The sequence below is a fragment of the Phacochoerus africanus genome, chromosome 15, assembly GCF_016906955.1.
Source record: "Phacochoerus africanus isolate WHEZ1 chromosome 15, ROS_Pafr_v1, whole genome shotgun sequence".
Lineage (NCBI taxonomy): Eukaryota > Metazoa > Chordata > Mammalia > Artiodactyla > Suidae > Phacochoerus > Phacochoerus africanus.
In genome coordinates, this window is record NC_062558.1 from 59364555 (window position 1) to 59389459 (window position 24905).

The 24905-nt window shown below is 42.4% G+C and overlaps 1 protein-coding gene across 2 annotated transcripts in view; it reads right to left on the reverse strand.

Moving 5' to 3' along the window:
- Positions 1-24905, reverse strand: part of DISC1 (DISC1 scaffold protein) — a 357609-nt gene that overhangs the window by 7933 nt on the left and 324771 nt on the right. Inside the window, exons 11-12 of one of the 2 annotated variants that reach the window (XM_047761226.1) lie at positions 19951-20230; positions 2452-2569 (exon numbers count right to left, since the gene is read on the reverse strand). In XM_047761226.1, the coding sequence (XP_047617182.1) occupies positions 2452-2569; positions 19951-20230 (398 nt within the window). The remainder of the gene's footprint in view (positions 1-2451; positions 2570-19950; positions 20231-24905) is intronic. The other variant, XR_007132278.1, reaches the window with a different exon arrangement.

The window sequence follows — 24905 nt, forward strand, 5'->3', positions numbered from 1 at the left end:
AAAAAAATAGCTTCACTAAACAAGTTTTATTATAGCTTACATTTTAAAATTTTTTGGTGGTGCCTAAGGTATGTTGAAGTTCCTGGGCTAGGGATCAAACTTGCACCACAGCAGTGACCCAAGCCGCTGAAGTAACAATGCCATATCCTTAACCTGCTGAGCCACCAGGGAACTCCTATAGCCTAACATTTTTATAGCAACTGTATGTTCCACAGAACAGACCTGTCCATCTATGTAAATGTGTAGCTGCCTCCTGGTTGGCCATGAAGGACCACGGACTGGTGGCTGGAAGATCCTGCCACTCATTGGAAATGCCCTTGGACGAGCCACGTAATTTCTAAGCCTCAGGTTTCTCAACTATCAAGAAAGACTCATCATCCCTCTCTATCTGGAGCAGTGTCATGAGAATTAAATGACTTTTCATACCAGTCATTATATGGTTACTAATCAATTCTTTTAAGGATTTATCACCAAATGGTTGACCCAATCTACTTTGAACCCTCATAGATAAATGGGATATAGTTTAAGCTTGTGACACAGACCCTGAGAATGGTTTTCTACCTGAAATCAAGCACTTCACCATGTATAAGAGCTATGGTAAGCATACTTTCTGAATACAGCCTCAGTGGGCCCCCAAGAAAACTTTAGAGGCACATGCTGTTATCTGACTCTGCGGAGGTGGAAGCTGATGTCTAAAGAGGCTTTATCCACTGTCCATGATCCTGCTGCTACTGAATCTGGCTGGGATTGGCTGTGAGAAAACTAAAAATGTCTTCTTTACACATGGCTCTAACCCCTCTCAGCCTCATCCCCACCATCCACACCTTTTAAGGAGAAAGCCCAGTTCCCCAAAATGAAACTAATCTTCTGGAAAATGTCTAAACGAGAGACTGACACAGACCCGGAGGGCAGGTCTCAGAGCTGCTACCTGAGCCCACCCCAAACTGGACGAATACCCCACTGAGAAAGAGGCCCACCTGTTGGGCGGGGGCCAGGAAGCCCCCTGCATGTACTGGCTCCCCTCATGGCTTTGCTTCCAGGTGCTGAGACAAAGCCCGTCCCTTGCCTCTCTGCTGGGGGCCATGCCCCCTTACAACTGCTCAAATCTGTGTGACCCGTGCACCCGGAAAAACAAAAATGCAAAACAAAAATTCTCCTACTGCTTCTTTGGTCAACTTTTTAATAGGAGCTTAAGCACTAGTTTGTAAGGGGTGGGGAATTATGAAAAACAGAAAGTCTGCTTCTTAAAAATCTACCTTGATACAGCAGAAATTGACACAACATTGTAAATCAACTATGCTTTAATTTAAAAAAATTTTTTTTAAATCTACCTTGGGCTATGTGAAAATAATCACTGATTAAGTTGGAGAAGTCTCGTGCTAAGTTTATAAGCAAGGTTACATATTTAAGGTTATAAAGAGGATGGAAACACAGCATTGAATCCATCATTAAACTGTGGCTCTGAACACTTGTGATTAAAATGAACCCTTGACCATGCAAAGCTATTTAAACACACACATGCACACGCACACACATTCACACTCCAGACGAAGTATGGTAAGAACTGGAATTTTGAAAAGTAAGACAGTAATGAGAAGCAAAGTTCAAGATAGCCACATTTCTCACAAATACATCAAATAAAAGTCCTATCCCTAAACAGAAAGGATGAATGGATAAAGAAATACTTTCATCTAGAGAAGTGTCAACTTGTGATTGCATAAGTAAAATATACAGGACAGGGCTGTATGTCCTTTCACCCATCTTGCACCCACACACCTGCCCTCCAAAGGACTAACCAGGGACAAAAGGGCTGAACGGCCTGGTCAGCATGAGACACGTACCTCACATGGACACACGCCTAAGCCAGCAGGTTCTTGGGCCATCTTGTGCCAGGAGCTCCCTGGCAACTAGTCTTGATGAAGCCATTTGCAGATGTGACACCAAGTGTATCAAGTCTTGTCTCAGAAAAAAATGGGAAAGGGGTCTCCAAAATCCTATTCGTTATGATACCCTCCTGCCCATTACATGGCAGAATTGTACAGCGAAGAAAACCAAAGATGGACTTGGGTTTCTTGGTATCAAGAAAGCCCCCAGAAAACTGAGCCCATCAGAGCCGCAACCAACTGGAGCTCCACCAACTCAGCTCCACATCCCCACAGAAACTACATTTTTCTTTGGTCTCGTTGTGCAGATGTCTTTAGCATGTGAACTTCATTGCTAATTTTTAGCAGTCAGGTTTAATCATCAAAAATGCGGACTGACTTAACATCAACGAGAGAGAAAACATTGTATACTGAATAATCTCAGAGCCTGGAGGGGTGCAGAACCCTAAATACCAGCAGGACCTCTCTGTGTCCATCTGCTGAGGCAGGGGAAGTCTGAGTCATTTTTTCAGACCTTCCTTTACAAAATCACCTAACAGGTGCTTCATCTGTAGGATGAAAAGGATATGAATGAGGTCTTCATCGTGACTCTGGATCGCGGTGTGAAGTTGATCTTCCAGGTACAATAACTTCTTGCCTATGGCTTCACATTTTTCTCCAAGTTCTGCCAAAAGGTTGTAAGATTCCTGGCCAGAGAAAAAGAAAAAAACCCCCATCAGCTATAGATTTTTTTCAGGATCAGGAACACATCTGATGTATCCAATGGTTCACAAGGTAACACTCTTCAACAAGGCCCTACCAGCTTCCCATAGCATCATGCCAGAATCTTTGTCTTTCCTGCAGGTCTTGCTTGAGAAGGCATGAATCAATTTCAGGTTGTTAGTGAGTAATAAGCCATGTCTACATAGCTCCACAGTTTACCTCCCTTATCTGGTCATTCCCAAGGCCTAGTTCCAGTACATCAATCCCTAAATTGGATGTATGGAAGGGGAGGCCTGAGTCTTCAAGATGCATCCATGGGCAAACTCACAATATAATAGGGATGCTAAGCAAATAGAGGCTGGGTGAGTCACAGGAACAACCTGTAAGAACAAAGAGATGTTCCTTTAGGGGTTACCAGGATCTGCGAGGGTGCAGAACCTGTGTTTCCATACTGTGAAAGCTGGGCTATTAAGGAGACTTCAAATGCCACAGGTGTGTATTATACATACAGCCATTGCCACCACTAGCATTGGTCTTAATTTTCTCTCTCCCTCACCAGAGCATAAGGCTCATAAGAGCAGGGACAATGAATGTCAAGCCCCCTAAGAGCTGGGATGATGATGTCTTCCTTGGTGCTGGGGTCAGAGCTCCTGAAACAGTGTCGGACACATGATAGGCACACGGCATTTGTTGGTTCCAAGAGTGAATAACGGAGACTTGGAGCTCCCTCCATCCCAATTGTTTCCCTTCCTGCTTGTATCCCACATATGAACCAGCCAAGAGTTCTCTCTATGTCATTGTCCTGCACAAAACCACCACACGGAGAACAGTATGGAGGTTCCTTAAAAAACTAATTATGGAACTACCATATGATCCAGCAATCCCGCTCCTGGGCATCTATCCAGAGAAAACTCTAATTCAAAAAGAAAACAAAAAGATACACACACCCCAGTGTTCACACCAGCACTATTTCCAATAGCCAAGACATGGAAGCAACCTAAACATCCATTGACAAATGAATGGATAAGGGAGATGTGGTCCATATACACAATGGAATATTACCCAGCCATAAAAATGAATGAAATCATGCCATTTGCAGCAACATGGATGGACCTAGAGATTTTCATACCAAGTGAAGTAAGTCAAACAAAGAAAAATCTATGCTATCACTTATTTGTGGAACATATTAAAAATGGTACAAATGAACTTCTTTGCAGAACAGAAACAGATTCACAGACAGAGAGAGCAAATTTATGGTTACCAAAGGGGAAAGGGGGTGGGGGAGGGATAAATTAGGACTTTGGGATTAACATATACACACTAAATATAAAATAATGACCAGCAAGTACCTACTGTATAGCACAGGGAACTATATTCAATATCTTGTAATAACCCATAATGGGAAAGAATCTGAAAAAGAAATGTGTGTGTGTATACATGTGTGTGTAACTGAACCACTTTGCTGTACTCTTGAAACTAATACAACATTGAAAATCAACTACACTTCAATTTAAAAAAAAAAAAATCACAGAGCAGAGCCTGAACTCTGCAATCCGGTGCCAGCCCACAGTTCGCTTGGTCCCCTCCACTCTCTCCTTTTTATTTTTATTTTATTTGTTTGCTTTTTAGGGCCACACCTGTGGCATATGGAAGTTCCCAGCGTAGGAATCAGACTGGAGCTGCAGCTGCTGGCCTACGCCACAGTCACAGAAACATGGGATCTGAGTGCATCTGCAACCTATGCTACAGCTCACGGCAATGCCAGATCCTTAACCCAGTGAGCAAGGCCAGGGATCAAACCCACATCCTCATGGATACTAGTTGGATTCATTACCACTGATCCACGATGGGAACTCTTCCTCCACTCTTACATACAACCAGACCTGTGCCTAACTGGACTGACCCATTCCTTCCATCACACAAGTCTTCCTGCCTTTACTCGTTCCTCCATCCTTCTCTGGATCCCAGCCTTACTTCCAGACCCCAAACAGTGTTTCCACCTGCAGCACAGATTCTGACACATGTTAGGTTCTCACAAATGATTGTAAACTTCCTGTGAGCCGGGCCCATAGGTCATCCATCCATCCATCCCCAGGCTTCAGTGTCATGCCTGGCATCCAGAGAGCCATGGATTTTTAAAAGAAAAGAAAAAAAAAGGTCAAGAAAATAGGGAATCTTAGAAAAAAGCAAAAGGAAAAAAGCAGTATTTGCTTGGTGAGATAAGCCAGACAGAGAAAGACAGATATGGTGTGATATCACTTATATGTGGAATCTAAAAAAGCTGAACTTGTAGAAACAGAGTTTCCAGGGAATGAGGAGGTGGGGAGATGGAGAAAGGAAGTTTAAGATGAACATGCACTTAGAAGATGAATAAGCTCTGGAGAGCTAATGCCCAGCACAGTGATTATGATCAACAATGCTGTATTTCTATTCTATTCTATTCTATTCTATTCTATTCTATTCTATTCTATTCTATTCTATTCTATTCTATTCTATTCTATTCTATTCTATTCTATTCTATTCTAGCTACATCCATGGCATATGTAAGTTCCTGGACAAGGGGTTGAATCTGAGCTGCAGCTGCAGCAACACTGGATCCTTTAAACCACTGCACTGGGCTGGGAATTGAACCTGTACCTCCACATAGACCAGAGCCACTGCAATCAGATTCTTAACCCACTGTGCCACAGCAGAAACTCCAACAACACTGTTTTCTAAACTTCAAAAACACTAAGGGACTAGATTTTAAATGTTCTAGATGCAAAAAAGATATAAGTATGTGTCGTGATAGAGGTGTTAGCCGAAGCCACACTGGTCATCAATTGCGATATATACATGTATGAAATCGGAGTTCCCATCGTGGCTCAGTGGTTAACAAACCTGACTAGCATCCACATGGACACAGGTTCGATCCCGGCCTTGCTCAGTGGGTTAAGGATCCGCTGTTGCTGTGAGCTGTGGTGTAGGTTGCAGACTTGGCTCAGATCTTGCGTTGCTGTAGCTATGGTGTAGGCTGGTGGCTACAGCTCCGATTTGATCCCTAGCCTGGGAACCTCCATATGCCGTGGGTGCAGCCCTAAAAAGACAAAAGATAAATAAATAAATAAATAAATAAATAAATAAATAAAATCAACCCACTGTACACCTTAACTTACACAATGTTATGTGTTGATTATATTTCAAAAAAATATATAATAAAAGTGAGATTAGAGTTAAAATATAACCAAATGTAAAAGCAGTAATTTCCCCAATAACAACGGAGGTCTTAGAAGGAATACTAAAAAGAATTTTGCATTGGGGAAAGACTTAAGATATAGATTCAGATTTAACTATAGAGTTACTACAAAAGCTACAATTAATGCCTCCCAAAAAAACTCCAACGAAATGTCCAGGTGTGGTGATACTTTAAAAGTCCTTAAAGATCATGGGTTATATAATATTACAATTAGAGCCAAAGATAAACCTTTCTCTATTTTATCCCACTATGTGATTGAACATTCACTAGATAAACTCCAGAATTCCCTAAAGTTTATGTCCCAGTCAACTACCTTGGAAGACGACAATGCTGAGGGGAGTTACCCAGAACTACTGTGAATACTGGAAAAGTCTAATATACTACAGATACATGCATGTACAAAAGAAATCTACTGACAGCACACAATTTTGTGGACAAATGGACACAATTATACAAGAAGACACATGAAACATGCATAAAGGTTTGCTCATAATTGACCATAGCAAGGGTGATGAGAAAAACAGCAAATACATAAAAATCACATATACATGTATGTTTCACTGACCTAAAAGTAGTAACATTATCATTCAAAGATGTAGAAATGCAGAGGAGACAAATTACATGGAAGTTGAGACAATGGGCGATGAGTAAGGCCATCGTCATGTACGAACTAAATGCGACACCAAGAAAAAGAACATCTGGAGAAAAATGACTGACAGCAGCGAAACCACAAGTCATGGACGAAGGATGAAGGAGAAAAATACAGTGTTAGTGGGGAAATGCACACAAATGAGAATACACTTCAAAGAGACAAAAAAAGCACAGAATCAGAACATGGAACCAAGGAATTTAAAACACTCTTTGGTGGAATCAAATGATTCAGTCCTCATCTTAAGGCTAAAACAAATACAAATCAAAGCTGAATTAAATCCATTTAAAACATGGCTTTACATTTTTTCCCAAACACATAATCCCTGCCTGTTTTCCTTTTAAAATTATGTACAGATTGAAAGTGATTGTGTGAATTTGGGAAAGTAATTTCAGACCTTGCAGTAAAAACTTTAAATTGCTTATATCTTAGGATACATTTTTCCCCTTCTGGGAACCTATCCAAAAAATTTCATATACTTAAATTTAAATAATTTGTATTAAGCTTTTTAATATGTATGGAAAATTTTTATCATATAAAATATAATATTTTTATATATTATTGGTGATGCACAATATTTGCATTAAATTTTGCATTAATATTTTGGTGATGCACAATAATTGCATTAAAAGTATAAGAAAGAGAAAATAACATAAATATCCAACAACAAAGGGGATGGAAAAAATAAGCCCCAGTATATTCAATTTGTACTTAGCCATTAAAATCACTTTATTCAAGAATATTTAATGAGGAGTTTCCACTGTGACTTAGGGGGTTAAGAACCCAACTAGTATCCACAAGGAATGCAGGTTCAATCCCTGGCCTCACTCAATGGGTTAAGAATCCAGCATTGCCATGAGCTGTGGTGTGGGTCGCAGGTGTGGCTCAGATGCCGCATTGCTATGGCTGTGGCACAGGCCTGCAGCTACAGCTCCAATTCAACTCCTAGCCTGGGAACCTCCATATGCTGTGGGTGCAGCCCTAAAAAGCAAAATAAAGGGAAAGAAAGAATAAAGAAAAAAGAAAAAAAAAGAAGCACGGAGAAGCATAAGGAAACAAACTCAGCAAAAGCCCAAGCTTCTCTCACCAGTAACCGAAGCTCTGATTGGCATTCCTGATGGGGCTGGAATAAGCTATAGAATGGCCACCAAGCTCCCGCTCAAACCCCTACTGGCAGATTCTGATCCTGTCCGGAAAGGATTATCCAAGGGTTTACGGCTTTACCATTATGTTCTCACATGGAATCCTGGGAACAGAATTTGTTTAAGACCTAAACTGAGAAGTGACAGCCGACAAGAGGGCAGATTTATATATTTTACCAATCCAATGAAAAATTATGCTCCATCCAAAGAAATCCCATTCATCCACCGAGGGTGGGGCGGGACCAGAGTCATGAGCACAGCTGGACAACGTTGAAGAGGTCCTGCCTGTTAACCCTGTGCTGGAGGGGTCAGAATTTCCTTGTCGTGTCCGTGCTGGGCCCAGGCATGGCGGAGGGTATGTGTGGCCACAGCGGTATGGCCTTCCAGAACCTTGTCTCTCCACTGCTGAGAAACAGTTTATTACTACTCCCCCTTGAACTTAAGGATCTTCCAATGAAAAGAACATGGCAGATGGAGGCAGCGGGTTAAGGGTCCAGCGTTGTCCCAGCTATGATGTAGGTCACAGCTGCGGCTCGGATTCCATACTAGTTGGAGAACTTCCATATGCCCCAGGTGCAACCAAAAAGGAAAAAAAAAAAAAAGAAAAGAAAAGAAAAGAAAAAAAGCATGGCAGAGAGGCTGTGCCTGACTTCCACAGCTAGATCATAATAGGTGACATGTCTTCTCAAGTCACTTGCCCTGGAACCCGGTCTCCATGTTATGAGGAATCCTCCAAGTCACCTGCACAGGCCAGGTGTCGGCCAGGTGAGAGCCTCAGCAAAGACCCCAGCCACCAGTCAGGGGTGGGAAAGAGTGATCCTCCAGACTGTTCCGGGCTTCACCTTCAAGTGAGCCCATGAGTACCCAGACATCATGGGGCAAAGACAGCTCTCCCCACCATGCCCTGTCCAAATTCCTGATCTATGCATATCATAAATGGTTATTTTAAATCACTAAGTTGGGGGTAATCTGTCATGAAGTTGCAGTAGCCAAAACAATAGGATCTATGGGTGGACCCTACAGAGGATGCTGCCTCGAGGGATAGGACTGGTGCAGAATGCTGGTAGGAAGTCCACCCTCCCTGGTCCCCGAGGGACTCACTAGATCTTGGTGCTCACTAAGTGCTAAGACCCAGACCTGTCCGGGGTGGGGAGCTCCCAGCCATGCTGGGAACTGTGGTCATGAGACTGAGAAGTCCAAGAAAGAGATGTCAGTGGGCAGCCCCTGCGGCTGGTCACCAGTCCCCAGACCCCTGGCTTCTGGCACATATTCTGAACAACATATTTGCTGGCAATGTAATCAACAGGACCCTGCTTCCTTCAAAGAGGGGTAGGAGGTGGGGGGTGGAAAATGACTCTTTAGTAGACACAACACAGAAAGATGCTCCCAGCACAGGAGGCTGACATCAAGGGACATTAAGGGATTCCTGTCCCGTGATCTCACACCCACCTTGGGGGCACACTTACTGCCTGGACTGAAGGACAAAATCACTGCCCTATTTAAGCTGGGGGTGAAACAGAAAAAGGTATATGTGTTGGGCCGATCCTAGATGGAAGTGAAGGGGCTGCAAAGTGGTAACAGAAAGAACTCGGAGAAGCAAAAAGAGCCCCTGAAGATGTCAGTCCTCTTCCTTCCTCCCTCAGTCCTCTGCAAATTCTGCTCTGGTTCCCGGAGGGCTCAGCCTCCCCCAGGGAGGTGCTCCGTCCATGGCAATTGGAAGCGGTCATGACGGCTGCCGGGACAATCTGGGTGCAGTGGTGAGCGAGGGACCTTTGGTCCCCATGTCCATAAAACATAAGGCTGGAAGCAGAGGACAGCAGGTGAGTGACAGGGGAAGGAAAGCGAGTTTCTTCTTTCTGAATGAGAATACGAGAGCCTTGACCTCTCATCTCTCAGCTCACTTTGCTAGATTCCCAGTGAACATTCTCTGAACCATGGCCAGTAGCTCTTTGTGCACTGGGCTCCTCTTAGCGTGAAATTGGTAATGTTTACTTCCGCTTTTATTATTAAATTAAATGTACCCTCCCCCCAAAATCCCTCCTTGACTCCATGACCGATACTGGAAAATTAAAACTGCAGCCACTACAAAGTCATTGGTATTCCTCACTGAAATCGAATTTTGTCGGATTTGCAATTCTGAAATGGATAAAATACAGGTGGTTTGGTATTTCAAAGCATCTTTGAAAAACTCTCCAGTAATTTGTCCCATCAGGCAGTCTTTTCAGCAATTCAAATTATTATTTTTTCTTTCTATACTGTCATTCCAACATTTAGCCCTAGGAGCAACTATTTTCCCTGCGGGCCAGAATGAAAGAAGCTGGACCAGGAAAGGGGCCTGGTTACTGAGCCCTTCTGTCTCTGCCCAACTAACACCGTCCCTTTTTTCGAAGCCCTGCAGTGCCCACTTCCCCTAGGCACGCATTTGGATCCCTGAATCTCCATCCACCTCCACTCCGGGCCAGGGACGTTCCTCTGGCCCCACCAAGAAGTTCCCGTGAGCAGAGAACTTCTTCCACACGTGTCTACCTGCCTCTCCTCCCCACTAAACAGTAGCAGAATGGGGTCCTGCCATCCCTGGAGCCGCAGTGCAACCTGGCTAAGTTCTCAAAAGATGCTCAGGAACACGTCTGCAGAAGCAAGGAATGGAGGCTTCTTTTTCACAAGGTCTTAAGGAAGCTCGGCTGTTTCCCAGCCCGTGCCAGCCAAGGTCGCCGCTCACCGGGATTGAAGCATGGGGCAGAGAGCGGTGAGACCTCGCTGAACAGAGTTCTCTGCCTTCGATGCAGCCAAGAGCAGCCTTGCCTGGGAGAATTCCCTGCCTTGAAGGCAGCTGCCAGGTCCTGGGCGCCTGCAACAGCCTTTCCACAAAATCGTGTCTTTTATGAGCCTCGGAAAGAGCCCTCAATCTTCCCTACTGTCCCTCCACGTGTAAGATTCAGTAGCCAAAAGTCAGTCAGGCAATAGTCAGAGAGAATTTGCTTAATTCCTCCCATGGTCAAAACCTGTAGACTTGAGTGTTTGGGCAGAAATTTCCAGCTGTTTTGAATTAGAGCTGATATTGAATGTGGGTCCTACTCCCCAAACACGGGAAGCGTGATTTCAAACAGAAAATGGGATTTCCTTTGTTGGGAGAGGTTTTCTCATTAAAAAGACTTTCTAAAAACATTTATCTAGAGAAGTTTATACTCAGATCCAAAAACGCATTCCATAGCTAGCCTGAGCAGGTGCCTGCACCCAACACACTGGTGGTGAGAGCCATAGTCACAGACTCCGTGGCTGGACGCTCCACTGACTTTTTACCTATACCTGCCAACTTTCCCTATGAAAGGTGGCCACACCTAACAGGGCATACACTTTCAGAAATATTATTCATCAAAAGGGACCTGGCACACATTTGAGCAGACAGGCTCCACCATGGGTTAACGACCTGGATCAAGACTATTGAAATAGTCGATGTTTCAATATGCTGTCAGGGAGTTCCCACTGTGGCACAGCAGGTTAAGGTCTGGTATTGTCTCTGAGGCAGCTCGGATTCGAACCCCGGCCGGGGAACTTCCATATGTCACAGGGGTGGCCAACAAAGAAAAGGAAAAAAATGCTGTCAAAGGTAGTTCTAAAGGGAGAGGCAGTAAGATGTCTGAAATGGTATCAAGTAGTAGAACAAGAAAAACCTCATAACTGAAGAAGTCTTGCTGATTTAAAAAGTCATCTGAGGAAACCAACAAATGCCTTTCAGGTCTACTCCATGTGCTGACTGCTGTGCTTTAAGAAGGCAACAATACAGATGAATAGATAAAGACGATGTGGCTTATATACACAATGGAATATTACTCAGCTGTCAAAAAGAATGAAATGAGGGGAGTTCCCATTGTGGCACAGGGGAAATGAATCCGACTAGGAACCATGAGGTTGTGGGTTCAATCCCTGGCCTCGCTCAGTGGGTTAAGGATCGGCATTGCCGTGAGCTGTGGTGTAGGTCACAGATGCGGCTCGGATATGGCATTGCTGTGGCTGTGGCATAGGCCAGCAGCAACAGCTCTGAATAGACCCCTAGCCTCAGAACCTCAATGTGCCACAGGTGCGCCCTAAAAGGACAAGACCAAAAAAAAAGAATGAAATGATGTCATCTGCAGTAACAAGGATGGACCTAGAGATTATCACACTGAGTGAAGTAAGTCAGACAAAGAAAGATAGATATGATATGATATCACTTATATGTGAAATCTAAAAAAAAATGATACAAATGAACTAATTTACAAAGCAGAAATAGACTCACAGACATAGAAAACAAACTTAGGGTTCCCAAAGGAGAAAGGGGGTAGGGGAGGATAAATCAGGAGTTTGGGATTAACAGATACAAACTAGTACATATAAAACAGATAAACAACAAGGACCTACCACAAAGCACAGGGAACTATATTCAATATCCTATAATGGAAAAGAATCTGGAAATAATATATATGTGTATATGTGTAACAATCACTTTGCTGTACACCTGAAACATGGTAAATCAACTATTCTTTAATTTTTTAAAAAATGGAAAAAAAAAAAAAGAACTGTCAATAGTCCCCACACTTGCCAGGATCGATGGTGTAAGAAAAGGTCCTTGTCTTGGGTATCCTACTCTTTGCTCAACCATCTCACACAGATCCCTGTCTTCCTTGGTCAGGTAGAGGCATCACCAATGGCTGTCTATCCTTAAAACTATCTGAGTCCTGCAGTGACAGTCACAGGCTACATCATCAAGAAGGGACAGGTGACAGAGCAGTCCTCCCACAGTATTGCCGAGCCATCTGCATTTACGGATGGCTCAGCCATGGCGGTACTTAAGTTGAAAAATCAAAAACCCTGCACTGAATGCGTACACGCTTAACAAACCAAAAAGGTGACTTGAGCCTCATGATGTTAGTCTTGTTGTTAAGTTTCATTCCCTCTCTGTAGCTTGAGGTAAACCAGATGTGATTACCACCGTCTGCAAGCTTAGCTGATGCATTAAGGTATTTCCTTAGTTTGGTATTAAAATCACAGGCTTAAATATGTTCCTTTGGGCTGTTTTCCAAAATATTTGCTTGACAAATACATTCCAGAAACACTCTGTGGTTTTCTTTCCTTTTTTATTGTCCACATAAAGAATATTGACCTCAAACTCCTGTCCAATGCCACAAATATCTTTCACATCTATTTGAAAATAGATTTTGTGAGTATTCATGTTTTCACATAAATGCTGAGTTCTGCAGTCATTATGTAATGCCAACTAGCAGAGAGGCACAAATTAAGACATTAAAGGGACATCTTACCACTCCATATAATACAGTATTCACCCAAATATTCAAATTATATGGTTACACTCTGAGTAAGTGGGTATTTCTTTTAAAAGCATGCAGATGTTTTCAGTGGTAATGAAAACATCTGAAGTATTTAGCTGTCTTTAGGCCAGAACGAGCGATGAATTGTCTTCAAGTATCTGCATGCTCATTACAAAGAAGATGCTGGGAAAACGAGTTCCAAGTAGAACCACTGACAGAACCAAACAACAATAATGAAAGGAGACATGGACTGGGAATTCACCCATGTTAACCCCCCTGTGGTTTCTAGCTCCCATGAAGGGCGACCTTTGGAAAGGTCTATTTCCTAAACATGACCAGGCAAGAGACTTTCGACTGCTTCCTTCTTACATGCTTTGGTTGTGTGCCAACGGTGAACAAGGCCAAACCCTATTAGAACCTTCGGAGGAAACCTCTATTTGTAAAGGAGAGTCGTACCATCAGCCAAGTACCTACATAATCTCTACTTAACACAGGGTTCAGATTCTGGGGGTAGTGACCTCAAACCCTGAGACTCCTTTGAGAAAATGAAAACAGAACACAGCAGGGGGCATTGCATTTCAGGGGATATGTCCCGCCAGCTGCCTGTTGCTAAGAAATACTGAACAACAAAGAGGGCAGAATCAAATGACCACTTTCATCTGCATTCATTTTAGAATAAAATTTTTCCTGAATCTCTAAACATTTTGGGGGAGTTGTTCTACACAGCTCTGAGACCCTAGACTTACTGCCATTGACAGAGCATGAGCTCATTTCCAGAAACGGGAAAGCCTGGATTGAAACACTCTCAGCTCCTCAAAGGGAAACGCTGCCTTATTCGTCAGCCAAGCTAGCTATGTTACAAAGGCTGTTCAGTTAGTCCCCGCCATCCCCCTGGTGACGGCACTCTATCGATTCCCCTGTGTTCATCAGTGAGTGACAAGGAATTTCCAAGGTGAAAGAGGCTCCAAGAGCCCTTAGGTTGTTTTCCTCAGAAGCGCTGAACTATTTTTAATTAGTGGAAGAAGTGCCCACCGTTCAGCCCTGGAGCAAAGAAAGTGGCTCCGTAATTTTCCAAAAGCAGGACAAGCAGGCAGATCAGAGCAGCCCACTTCCTTTCCTTGGGCAGGAGGCTGGCAAACTGATAACATTAATTTACCGAGAGGAACCTGCAGGAACCAGCTAACTGATGGCCCGGAAACACCACCATCACCACCTGCCCCAGGGTGTCCCCAAGGTCTGCTCCCTCCCTACTAAGGCCAGGGCCAGGGTGAGCCCCAGAGTCTGCCAACTTCCATTCCTATTGGTTGAGTTTTTTTTAAACCTATTGATGCTAGTTGCACTTAAAATTCTAATTCCGTAACTCAGATAAATACTATGGAAAGCAATGAAATATTAGTGGGAAAAGAGAGTGTGTGCCTCCATACAAACCAAGTTGAAAACCTTGGGAAAACTTAACAATATTTAAAGGGGGTGGGGTGGGACTGAAGACTGTTTTGCAAGTGCTCTAGAAATGTCTAGTCCACTTTAAAGAAAGGCCACTGGAGGCTGATCATTGGTACTAAGGTTTCTGCAAGAAGGGCGATGGGAAAAGCCAGTCAGTAAGACCGATACAGACAAAAAGCCAAATAATTAACAAAGGAATGTGTTCCTTCCGTTTTTTTAAAAAAAAGTTTAAAATGCAGATGTATCATTTTTTACGATTCCCTGGCTTTTTAAAGAAACAACCATTGCCTAATCCCGGTGGCAGCCTGATTGCTTCTGCTGCTCTACTCTTGGAGTAAGGCAGCCGGGTGTGCAGCACCAGATGCTAAGTTGGAGAGAAGATGGAACTTCTCTCTTCATTCCCCAGCCTTTTGCTTTCTCCTGGAAGACCTTAGGCAAAAAGAGTAAAACCAGCTGACGACTGAGTAGGCATTTTCCCTGGGGGTGGGGGTGGGGGTGGGGTGTTGTCTCCCCAATTCTGAGGTGGAATTTGAGGACTGGCTCTTTTTACCCCGACTCACGGGTGAGACACCAACCCTTGGAGAGCTGGAGTGAGCCAGGAAAGGCCAGAGAAGAGAGAGAACCAGTCCTGCATCCGTCAGGACTGAAGAGGAAGCCCTCAGACCACTACAGATGCTTCTAGAATTAGAAATCAGTTTGAGGTGGTGAGGAAACATGTCTTCACCACAGATCCATTTTTCCAGCTTTTTTTTTTTTCCCATACAAGGGAGTAAGAAGGAATGGGGGGACAGTGATGATAATTTTTGGAGAACTACATAATATGATTAATAAAGCTACAGTCTGTTACTAACTCTTTTCATTGCAGACATTGCAACACACAGATACTCAGCCTGCCTGAAAGCCAGAAGACCTAATGAAAAGCATTTCCACCGAGCAATATTCGTTATAGGAGACTGCTTTAGGAGCAGGACTTTTAGAGTAGGAGAGACTAGATTAAAATCCCAGCCCTGCCACACTTACCTACCCAGTGATTCTGGGTAAGTAACTCAATCTCTTAGCCTCAATTTTTCCCCTCTGTAAAATGGACCCAATGATCATACCTAGAGTAAGAGATTATTCTGAGTAATGACTGTTTAACTACTTAGCAAAGTTCCTGAAATTACGTATAAGAACAGAAGAAATGTTAACTTTTTTTTTTTTAAGGGCCATATCCATGGCATATGGAAGTTCCCAGGCTAGGGGTTGAAACAGAGCTACAGCTGCGGGCCTACGCCACAGCCACAGCAATGCAGGATCCAAGCCACGTCTGTGACGATCTACACCACAGCTCAAGGCAACACCAGATCAAACCCACATCCTCATGGATACTAGATGGATTTGTTTCTGCTGTGCCAAAACAGGTACTCCAAATGCTAACTTCTTACCATTATTGGCAGTAACTCAACCTACAATATTGTAAAAAAATAAATAAATAAAAAATGCTGCATAAGACGGCTTAAAGCTTCTGGGCCTTTTTTTTTTTTTTTTTTTTTTGGCTTCTTTGAACCTCTTTGGTGGCAGCTGCCCGAGGGAGAAGGCTGGGAGGGGAGGCGTGATGCTGTCCAGGGAACTCAGCGGGAGGGGAGCCCACATTACAGTAAAAGCCAAAAGCACTCCAGCAGGACAGGCTGCAGACAGGAAAGAGAGAATTATGCAGGTATAATGGCCAGAACCGAGAGTACAAAGGAGCAACTTCAGAGCGGAGGAAACTGGCTCACTGATTTCCCCAGCTCCTGTCTGGCCCCCGTGCAATTTCTGTAATGTCTATAAAGCAGGGCCAACAGCAGCTGATTGTTTCCAGAATCCGAGGAAAGGCTTGCAGGAGGGCAGTAATGAAACTGAAAAAGAAGAGGGCCTTTACCATTAGAGGAAGCGCAGGCTAAAGTGGCTGACTTCCTTTCTAACAAAGCCCACAGCAGATTACTTTGCCTTAATGGGCCCAGCTGTAAAATGGGGGAAATGGTGCCGAGTGGCCCGGTGGGACCCTAAACACAGCCAAAGCTTTAATTAATGACAAAGCACTTGTTAAAACCAAGTACAACCAAAAGGCACTAACCACATGGGGCAGATAAGCACAGGGAAGGCTTTGAAAGTCCATCTTCCCGGTGGACCTCCGTAAGGAGTCAGCAATTTTTCATGGAAGATTTGGGTTTAAAAGAAATTGACTGCCTTCAGGGCATCAGGCTTCAAGAGAGAAAGCTATACCAGGTGGCCAGACCCAGCAGGGAGTTCCACAGCACAACCAACTCAGAGCTGCAAAGCAAACAGACACTGTGGCCACAGGATAAATACCTTTTATCCAGACTTCCAAGACTCCCTAGAAAACCGAGGCAGGAAAACAAAAGCACCTTCCAAATGAGATCCTTGGTTATCATTTCTCTGTGCCTTCAAGAGCCTAAGCTCCATCTTCCATCCAAATATAAACGAGAGCCCTTTTATTTATTTATTTATTTTGGTCTTGTCTGCAGCATGCCGAAGCTCCCGGGCCAAGGATTGAACCTGAGCCACGGCATTGACCTGAGCTGTTGCAGTGACAACACCAGATCCTTAACTTGCTGAGCCACCAGGCAACTCCTAGGAAGTCTTTTTTTCATTGGATGTCTTCCACTAATTCTCTGCTCATGTCTGCTTCTTAATAGAGGAATATTTATATTATTTTTAAAAAGGTCTTAGAGATTCTTGTGACTGCCAGAAAGGGGGATAAACACACACACACATACAGAAACATTATTTTAGCCTCTACTATGTATATATATTACTCACCCTTAGATGCATTATTTTATTTAAATCTTCACAACGGCCTCTCCAGATGGCTTTCACTGTCCTTATTTTTTTGTTTGGGGATTTTTTTTTTTTTTAAGCAGATAAGAAAATGCAGCCTTGGGCTCCTCTCATGCTGCTGTACTCAGCCAAGTACAAATGCTTCAAACATCCACTGCCTCCCTTTTAAATAGGGCAACTTATTATTATTATTATTATTTTTGGCTTTTGTCTTTTTAGGGCAGCACCTGTGGCACATGGAGGTTCCCAGGCTAGGGATTGAATCGGAGCTGAAGCCTCCGGCCTACACCACAGCTACAGCAACACGGGATCTGAGCCACATCTGCGATCTACACCACAGCTCATGGCAACGCCAATCCTTAACCCACTGAGCGAGGTCAGGGATGGAACCCATATCCTCATGGATACTAATAGGGTTTGTTAACTGCTGAGCCACCACAGGAGCTCCAGCAATGCTATTTTTAAATAGCAGTCACTTTTGCAACATTATGTGCAGTAAAATGATAAGTTTAGACAAATGCACACAGTTATGCAGCTACTATCACAGTCAAGATACAGAACAGGGAGTAACCTGGTGGCTTAGCAGGTTAAAGATCTGGCATTGACACTGCAGTGGCTCAGGTCACTGCGGTGGTGCAGGTTCAATCCCTGGCCTGGGAATTTCACCACGCCAAGGGCGAGCCCAAAGAAAACAAGATACTGACTAGTTCTAGCACATACTGCTCCCCTCTCCAATTCCTCCACATTGCTCTTGTGATCAATCTCTTTCCCCACCCTACTTCCTGGCAACAACTGATCTGTTGTCTGTTCCCATAATTTTCCCCTTTCTAGACAATATCCACATTCTTGACATTGCTGCCACGTACACGTTCATAAGATTCTGCCCTCCCTTGTGACTGTAAACCCCGAAGAACGCAGCAGGGACAGCACACAGGACGGGAAGACAGTGCTGAGCCAGCAGGAGTTTTAACGCCTCCTCTGCTCTCCCCCACCCCCAAGAGCATCCTCAGCACCTCAGCTGGTGGGGGAGAGCTGGGGGAGCTCGGGTCCTGGAGCCCAGAGGGGCAGCCCCCAGGCTTTTCTGCTCCTGTACCTCCTGTACCTCCTCCTCACCAGAAACTAGGAGAATCATTCCTTGATAGGGCTTTGCAAATTCATCCTTGACTCTGCAAATAAGCTCTGTTTTCTTATAGCCAGACTGGCAGGTGCTTAGGATCTTAGGGAAGAAGAGAGGGAAGGAGGAGGGAAAGAAGGAAGGGAGGGAGGGAGAGAAGGAGGGAGGAGAAGATTCCAGGTACCAAGTCAGATCTGGTGAATCAGGCATGACCTCTAGAGGTGTCCATTGTCCCAGCAGATCCCACCTCCCACCTGGGTTGTCACCTGGCTTGGCTCCTGACTGCCCTGGCACTGAGCTCGTGGGAGCCTGCTTTGGAGACCAACCCTACCTTCAAAGACTTGGCCCCAAGGCTCTTCCACCAGGGCTCCCTTCCCCTCGCTCAGGCAGAGCATCCCTCTGCAGCAGAGTATTCTTTCAAGCCGGCCAATTGCAACTGGCCGCAAGTTTTCAACGACTCTACCAAGAGCACTAGCGGTCAGGCTTTGCAGACGATTCCACCTGCAGCGCCTCAGCCAACAAAGGAGTTGGTATCTTCTAAATCTCAATGGAGAGCCTAATTTTATAAGGCCAGCAGGATTCCAGAGAGTGATAACAGCTGGTTTTCTCATCAGGTTACTCAACTCTAATATATGACCAAGGATTGACTTTCCAAGCAGTCCAGAACATGTAAACACATGTTGTCAACAAGTATGTGCTCTGTAAAGGCCGTGGTCCTGCAGACAGGATGGGGAGGCTCGCCCGAATGGGGCACAGGGCAGGGACAGGGGGTGGGGGTGGGGCGTTCCCTGGTGACTCCTGGCAATGACCCAATGAGGGGACACATTCTACGTCAAATGTGAGACGTTGCACGTTCCTCCAGCTTCATGAAGGCTTTTTTCCTTTTAGTATTCAGAACACCTGGGAACCTGGCCAGCAGCACACTCCAAATCCTCCTGTCATGGCACTGAACTTAGAAAAAAATTCCTAGAGCTCTTTCATTGAAAGAGGCTTATTCAGGTTAGAGGCGGGAGGGTGTGGGAGGAGAGGGGACAGAGGAGAGATGAACTGGGAAGGGGAGGGGCAGGGAACTCTTCTCTGTTGATCTAGGTCAGCCTTGGGGTAAAATATTAACTACATCTACACTTTAATTTTTGATACATATATTACAGGCCAAGTTACAAAATAAAAAGAGCATATTCTAACTTTCCTTATGACCTTGCTTTGGCAAGAACAGTTAATGGAATATATACACATACTTGTTTGATTCTAATGAATAATGATATGTTCTAAGATATAGACTCTAAATATAGAATTAAATATCATATGTGACATAGAATATGTAGTATATACAATAACTATATGTTATATGTGACATACATAGTGTGTGCTATATACAGTAATCATATATTAGACTATATAGTCTCACTATAGCCATGAAATTAGAATATAGATCTAAATATGCCCAAAGTTATTCTTTTCACTCTTCTCCATTGAAAAAGTCTTCTACAAAAATTCTACATTATTTTTGTGATCATACTCAAGAGTTATTAAACTTTAAAGAGTGTGGGTGGGACAGTGGGAAGTCCACACTATATGTACTGCTCTCACTTGGAGTGTGGTCCCAAAGCACCCCTCAGAGTAAGTTCCCTGCTGAGGTTATGAGGATGGACAGACCTCTTTCTGCTGTTCACTGCCAGCACAGTGAGGCGAGGGGGTCAAGTGCACCTTCCACTCTTCAGAAGCTTGCAAAGGGGTCTTCCTCTCATCTTCAGAGGGGGGCCTCAGGGGGTTGGCCAGAGGGGCTGTACAAGCACCGCTCCCTAAGTCATCCATCTGTCTCTCATCTTCTGCAGACAGGCTGCCCCCAGGCTCCTGGAGCTGCAGGCTCTGGATAAATAGCCGACAAGCTTCCAAGTCAGCTTCCCACACTTTTCTGAGCAGTGGACACTTGCAGCTAAAGCAGAGAGGAAATGAAGGCATAAAGATCAGTTCAGTGATGTTTCATCACACAGCACCCATAGCTTGTCTACCCGGCTAAATCTAGCTAGTCATCTTACAGTTAAAAACTTAATTTTACATAGTGATGGATTATTCCAACCAGAAGATTCGGAGGGGCCAAATTTGCATACCATCAGTAACAGGAAAATGAGCACTGTGAGTGAAAATTATGAGTGATATAAATGAGTGACATAATGAGCGAACATGATGAGTGGAAATACTTAGCTACGTGGCTACTTGGTCTGCAAGGACATCCTCAATCCTAAGTAATTTTCCAGACTCAATTGGCCAACACCACACCCTCACTTGTGTCTATGCCATAGCCCTCCTGCCTTTGTTGGAGTCCCCAGACCTGCCCAATTCCCCTGGGGTAAGTACTTTTTCACGGGCTACTTCATCTGCCTCCCTCCCTCACCATTTCCTCCTATCAACACACACTCACCCAGATAATGTACAAGAGTAAAGCAGTGCAGGGGTAACATAAACCATAACAACTGATATTCAGCCTCAGTGGGAAAAAGCAATAGGGAGGACAAGCTAGTAGGGAGGACATGTCTCTTCATAGGGAGACTTTTTAGTTGGCTCAAGCCAACTAAGGCTATGAGGAATGGAGACTCAATGTTCACAAACATTTTGATTTTCATGGAAAGCCAAAAAACTGGAATTTTAAATGAAACTGTGTATTTTTCCAGAAATTGTCAGAACATTATAAATCAACTATAATTTAATAAAAAAGTTTTTAAATGTGTATTTTTCATCCATCCACTTAGCTTCAGACTGGATATTTTCTATACACCTGTCTTCCACTTAATAATCCTTCCTTCTACTATGTCTAATCTGCTATTCAATATATCTCGTATTCTAAATTTTAGTTATTTTACTTCTAAATATACAGTTCTATAATTTTTATTTGATTTTCATATATATATTTCAGTTCTCTGCTGAAATTATCCAACATATCCTCTACAGTCTTGAACAAATGAATCATTATTTCAAAGGCTATATCTATAAATGATGAATCCAAAAGGAAAAAAAATGAGACAGAAGCAATATTAGAAGAGTTATTAGCCAAGAATTTTCAAAGAACATCAAATTACACATTCAGGTAGCACTACAATTTCAAAAGCAAGGAAAAATCAAAGAAAAAAATACTAGGTTCATTTCAGTGAAACTGCTGAACACCAAAGACAGATCAAGACTCTTAAAAAAAATTTCACTTCAAGGAAATAATAATATAGGTGGCAGAATATGGTGGATACCAGGGGATAATAAAGCAAAATCTTCAAAAAGTAGTGGAAAAAACCTAACAATGTATAAATTACACAATTATTTTCTTTCAAAAATAAAAGGAAAATATCTTCAAAATAATTCCTTGGCAGCACATCAATAAGAGAGAAAACAATTCTAGCTGGAAGCAAGGACACACATAAAGGATTGAAAAACAATGGGGAGAGGAAAAAATGTAGGTAAATCTAAGTGAATACTGATGAAAAAAAAAAAAAACAGCAGCAATTTATTTTTCAGTTTAAAGTAAATGGAGCATTAAAATACATGACAGCCGGCACAAATGAAATGAGGGAGTGAAAAGAACTAAACTAGTTTCAAGTTCTTGTGTTGCCAGAAAGTAGTAAAGTGCTCTTTTGTATTAGACTTTAAAAAGTCATGGATTCATATTGAACCCTTTACGGTGGTCATAAAACAGAGAGATTAAAAGAATGTATAACTGACACGCTAATATGGGAGACAGTTTTTAAATTAAAAAATACTTAAGTATTGCTTTAAAAAAAAGCAATAAAAAGACAGGAATGAACATGGTACAGATAGGGAAAATGGTAAAATAGAAATATTTATACCCAAATATATTAGGATTTACATTAAATATAAATAGATAAATGCTGTATTTAAAAGGCAAAGACTTTAGACTAGAATAAAATAATCAAAATCCAATTATTTTACTTACAAGAGACATACACTAAATATAAGGATACAAACGGGTTGCAGACAAGAGGATGGACCTATGTCATGAAAGCATTAGAGACAAAATGTAATGGGGAAAGGACAGTCTTTTCAACATATGTACTCTGTCAATTGGACATCACTATAGAAAAAAAATCAAATCATGATTACTGCCTCACACCATGCAAATATCAATGTCAGGTGAATTATAGATCAAAACAAAATGTGAAAAATAAAAGAATAAAACTTCCAGAAAATGATACAGGTATACCTTCTTTTACTGTGTTTTATTTTATTGCACTTCCTAGATATTGCATGTTTTACAAATTGAAGGTTTGTGGCAACCTTGTATCAAGCAAATCTGTCAGCACAATTTTTTTAAATAGCATTTGCTTACTTCATGTCTCTGTGTCACATGTTGGTAATTCTCACAATATTTCAAAGCCTTTTCTAGCAAAAAGATTATGACATATTGAAAAAGATGATGATTAGTATTTTTTAGCAATAAACTATTTTTAACTAAGGTATATATATATTGTTTGTAAAAATCATGCTATTGCACACTTAATAGACTACAGCATAGTGTAAACCTAACATTCATATGAACTGAGAAACCAAAATACTTGTGTGACCAGCTTTATTGCAATATTTGCTTTACTGCCATGGTCTGGAACTGAAACTACAAATCTCTGAGGTATGCCTATTATAGATAATACCTTTATGAGTTTGTAGTAAACAAAGATCTCTCAAAGAGGATAGGAAAAGTACTAACTATAAAGAAAATAAATGATAAATTTGTCTACTAATATTAAGAATTTATATTCGTCAAAAAGCAGCATTGAGAGAATGAAATGTTAAGCCAAAAAGTGGGAAATATTATTTGTAATACACATAACCAACAAAGGAATGATTCTGGAATATAAACAGGACTCTTACAAACTCTTAAAGAGCAAAGATTTGAAGAGACACCTCACAAAAGAGGGCATCTAAAGGGCCAACAAGTATCTTATGAAAAGATGCTCAGCACCACTAAACATCAGGAAAATGCATCCTAAACTACAGTGAGAGGTACTATACCTTGACGAGATGGCTAAAATTTAAAAGCCTGACAATACTAAGTGTTGTAAATGATACAGAATTATTAGTCCCATCTCCTATACTGCTGGTGGGAGTGTTTATGACTGCAGTGTCTTTGAAATCTCTTTGACAGGTGTGTTAATGTCAAAAATAGGTCAACATATGATTTGGCAACAGGACTCCTAGGTGTATCCTTGTGAAATGCACACAGTCAATTCTCATTCTCCATAGTATTCACGTTCTCTAAATGTACCACAAGCACTGAATTAGCAGATACTGAATCCTTGCTCCCAGAGGAAATGCAGTTATGTTCCTGTGAGCCTTTGGTCACAACATTATTGTCAACCAATCAATATATAACCCTGTTTTACGTGTGTTTCTGTTTAAAAACACATTTACTATAATTTGTTGATCTGTTAACACTAGACTCATGGTCAAAAGCACGTGTAACTGATATCTGCACGAAGTTTACCTGATACATACTTTCTCCATAAGGCACATCACAGCCTTCCTAAACTTCCAGGCACCAGCAGAGAACACTCTGCACTATGCTGGGGAGGGAGCCATTTGAACAGCAAAAGCACCAAGAAAAAGCACAAAGAGGTGAAAAACATGGCATTAAACAGACAGTAAAAAGGGCACTTGTCTGCAGTATGAGAGCTGTAACAAGAGAGCAGAGCACTGCCTTGTTTGACCTCAGCTAGGATTGTGCATATCAGGTGACTTCAATTTTTAGACATTCTGGGCAGGTCCACACACACACACACAAAAAAAAGTAAAATAAAATAAAATAGTAAAAAGAAAGAGAAGACAGATTTTCTGAACCAGGTCCTGGAGATGGAGAGCAGGAGTGGGGTCGGGAACACATGAGAAGGGACGGTCCTTATTAGAAACACAGGACTCTATTTTTCAACCTCCTCATTATAGCCCGTCTGATAGGTGATAAGTGGCATCTTGTGTGAAGTTGTATTTCTCCACTATAATCACCTCATAGCTACTCAGATTTTCTTCGGTGAACTGTCTTTTCCTAGCTGTTGCCTGTTTCTTTCTTTCTTGGTTTCCCATTCTTTTCCTAAGGTTTTTGTGGAAGGAAGCATTTTATTGCCTCTTTAATATCTTCAATTTTTACAGTCTACTCAATTTTGTTCCTTCTTGTGTCCAGTTTAGCACTCTATATCCTTTATAGAGAGATCAATCCATTCTCTCATGGATTTCATATGTATTGTAAAAGTTTGTTCATAAATTTTACTCTTTTTTTTTTTAGGGCCACACCCCCAGCATGTGGAGATTCCCAGGCTAGGGGTCCCATCGAAGCTATAGCCACTGGCCTACACCACAGCCACAGCAACTTGGGATCTGAGCCACATCTGCAACCTACACCACAGCTCACAGCAACGCTGGATCTTTAACGTACTCAATGAGGCCAGGGATTGAACCCGCAACCTCATGGTTCCTAGTCAGATTCGTTTCAGCTGCACCACAATGAAACTCCAGTTCATAAATTTTTAAATTATTTTTAAAATCACTTATCTCCATAGACATTTTTCCTTTTTATTCTGAATTTTATTTACTTCTTTTCTGATTTATCCTGTTCATTC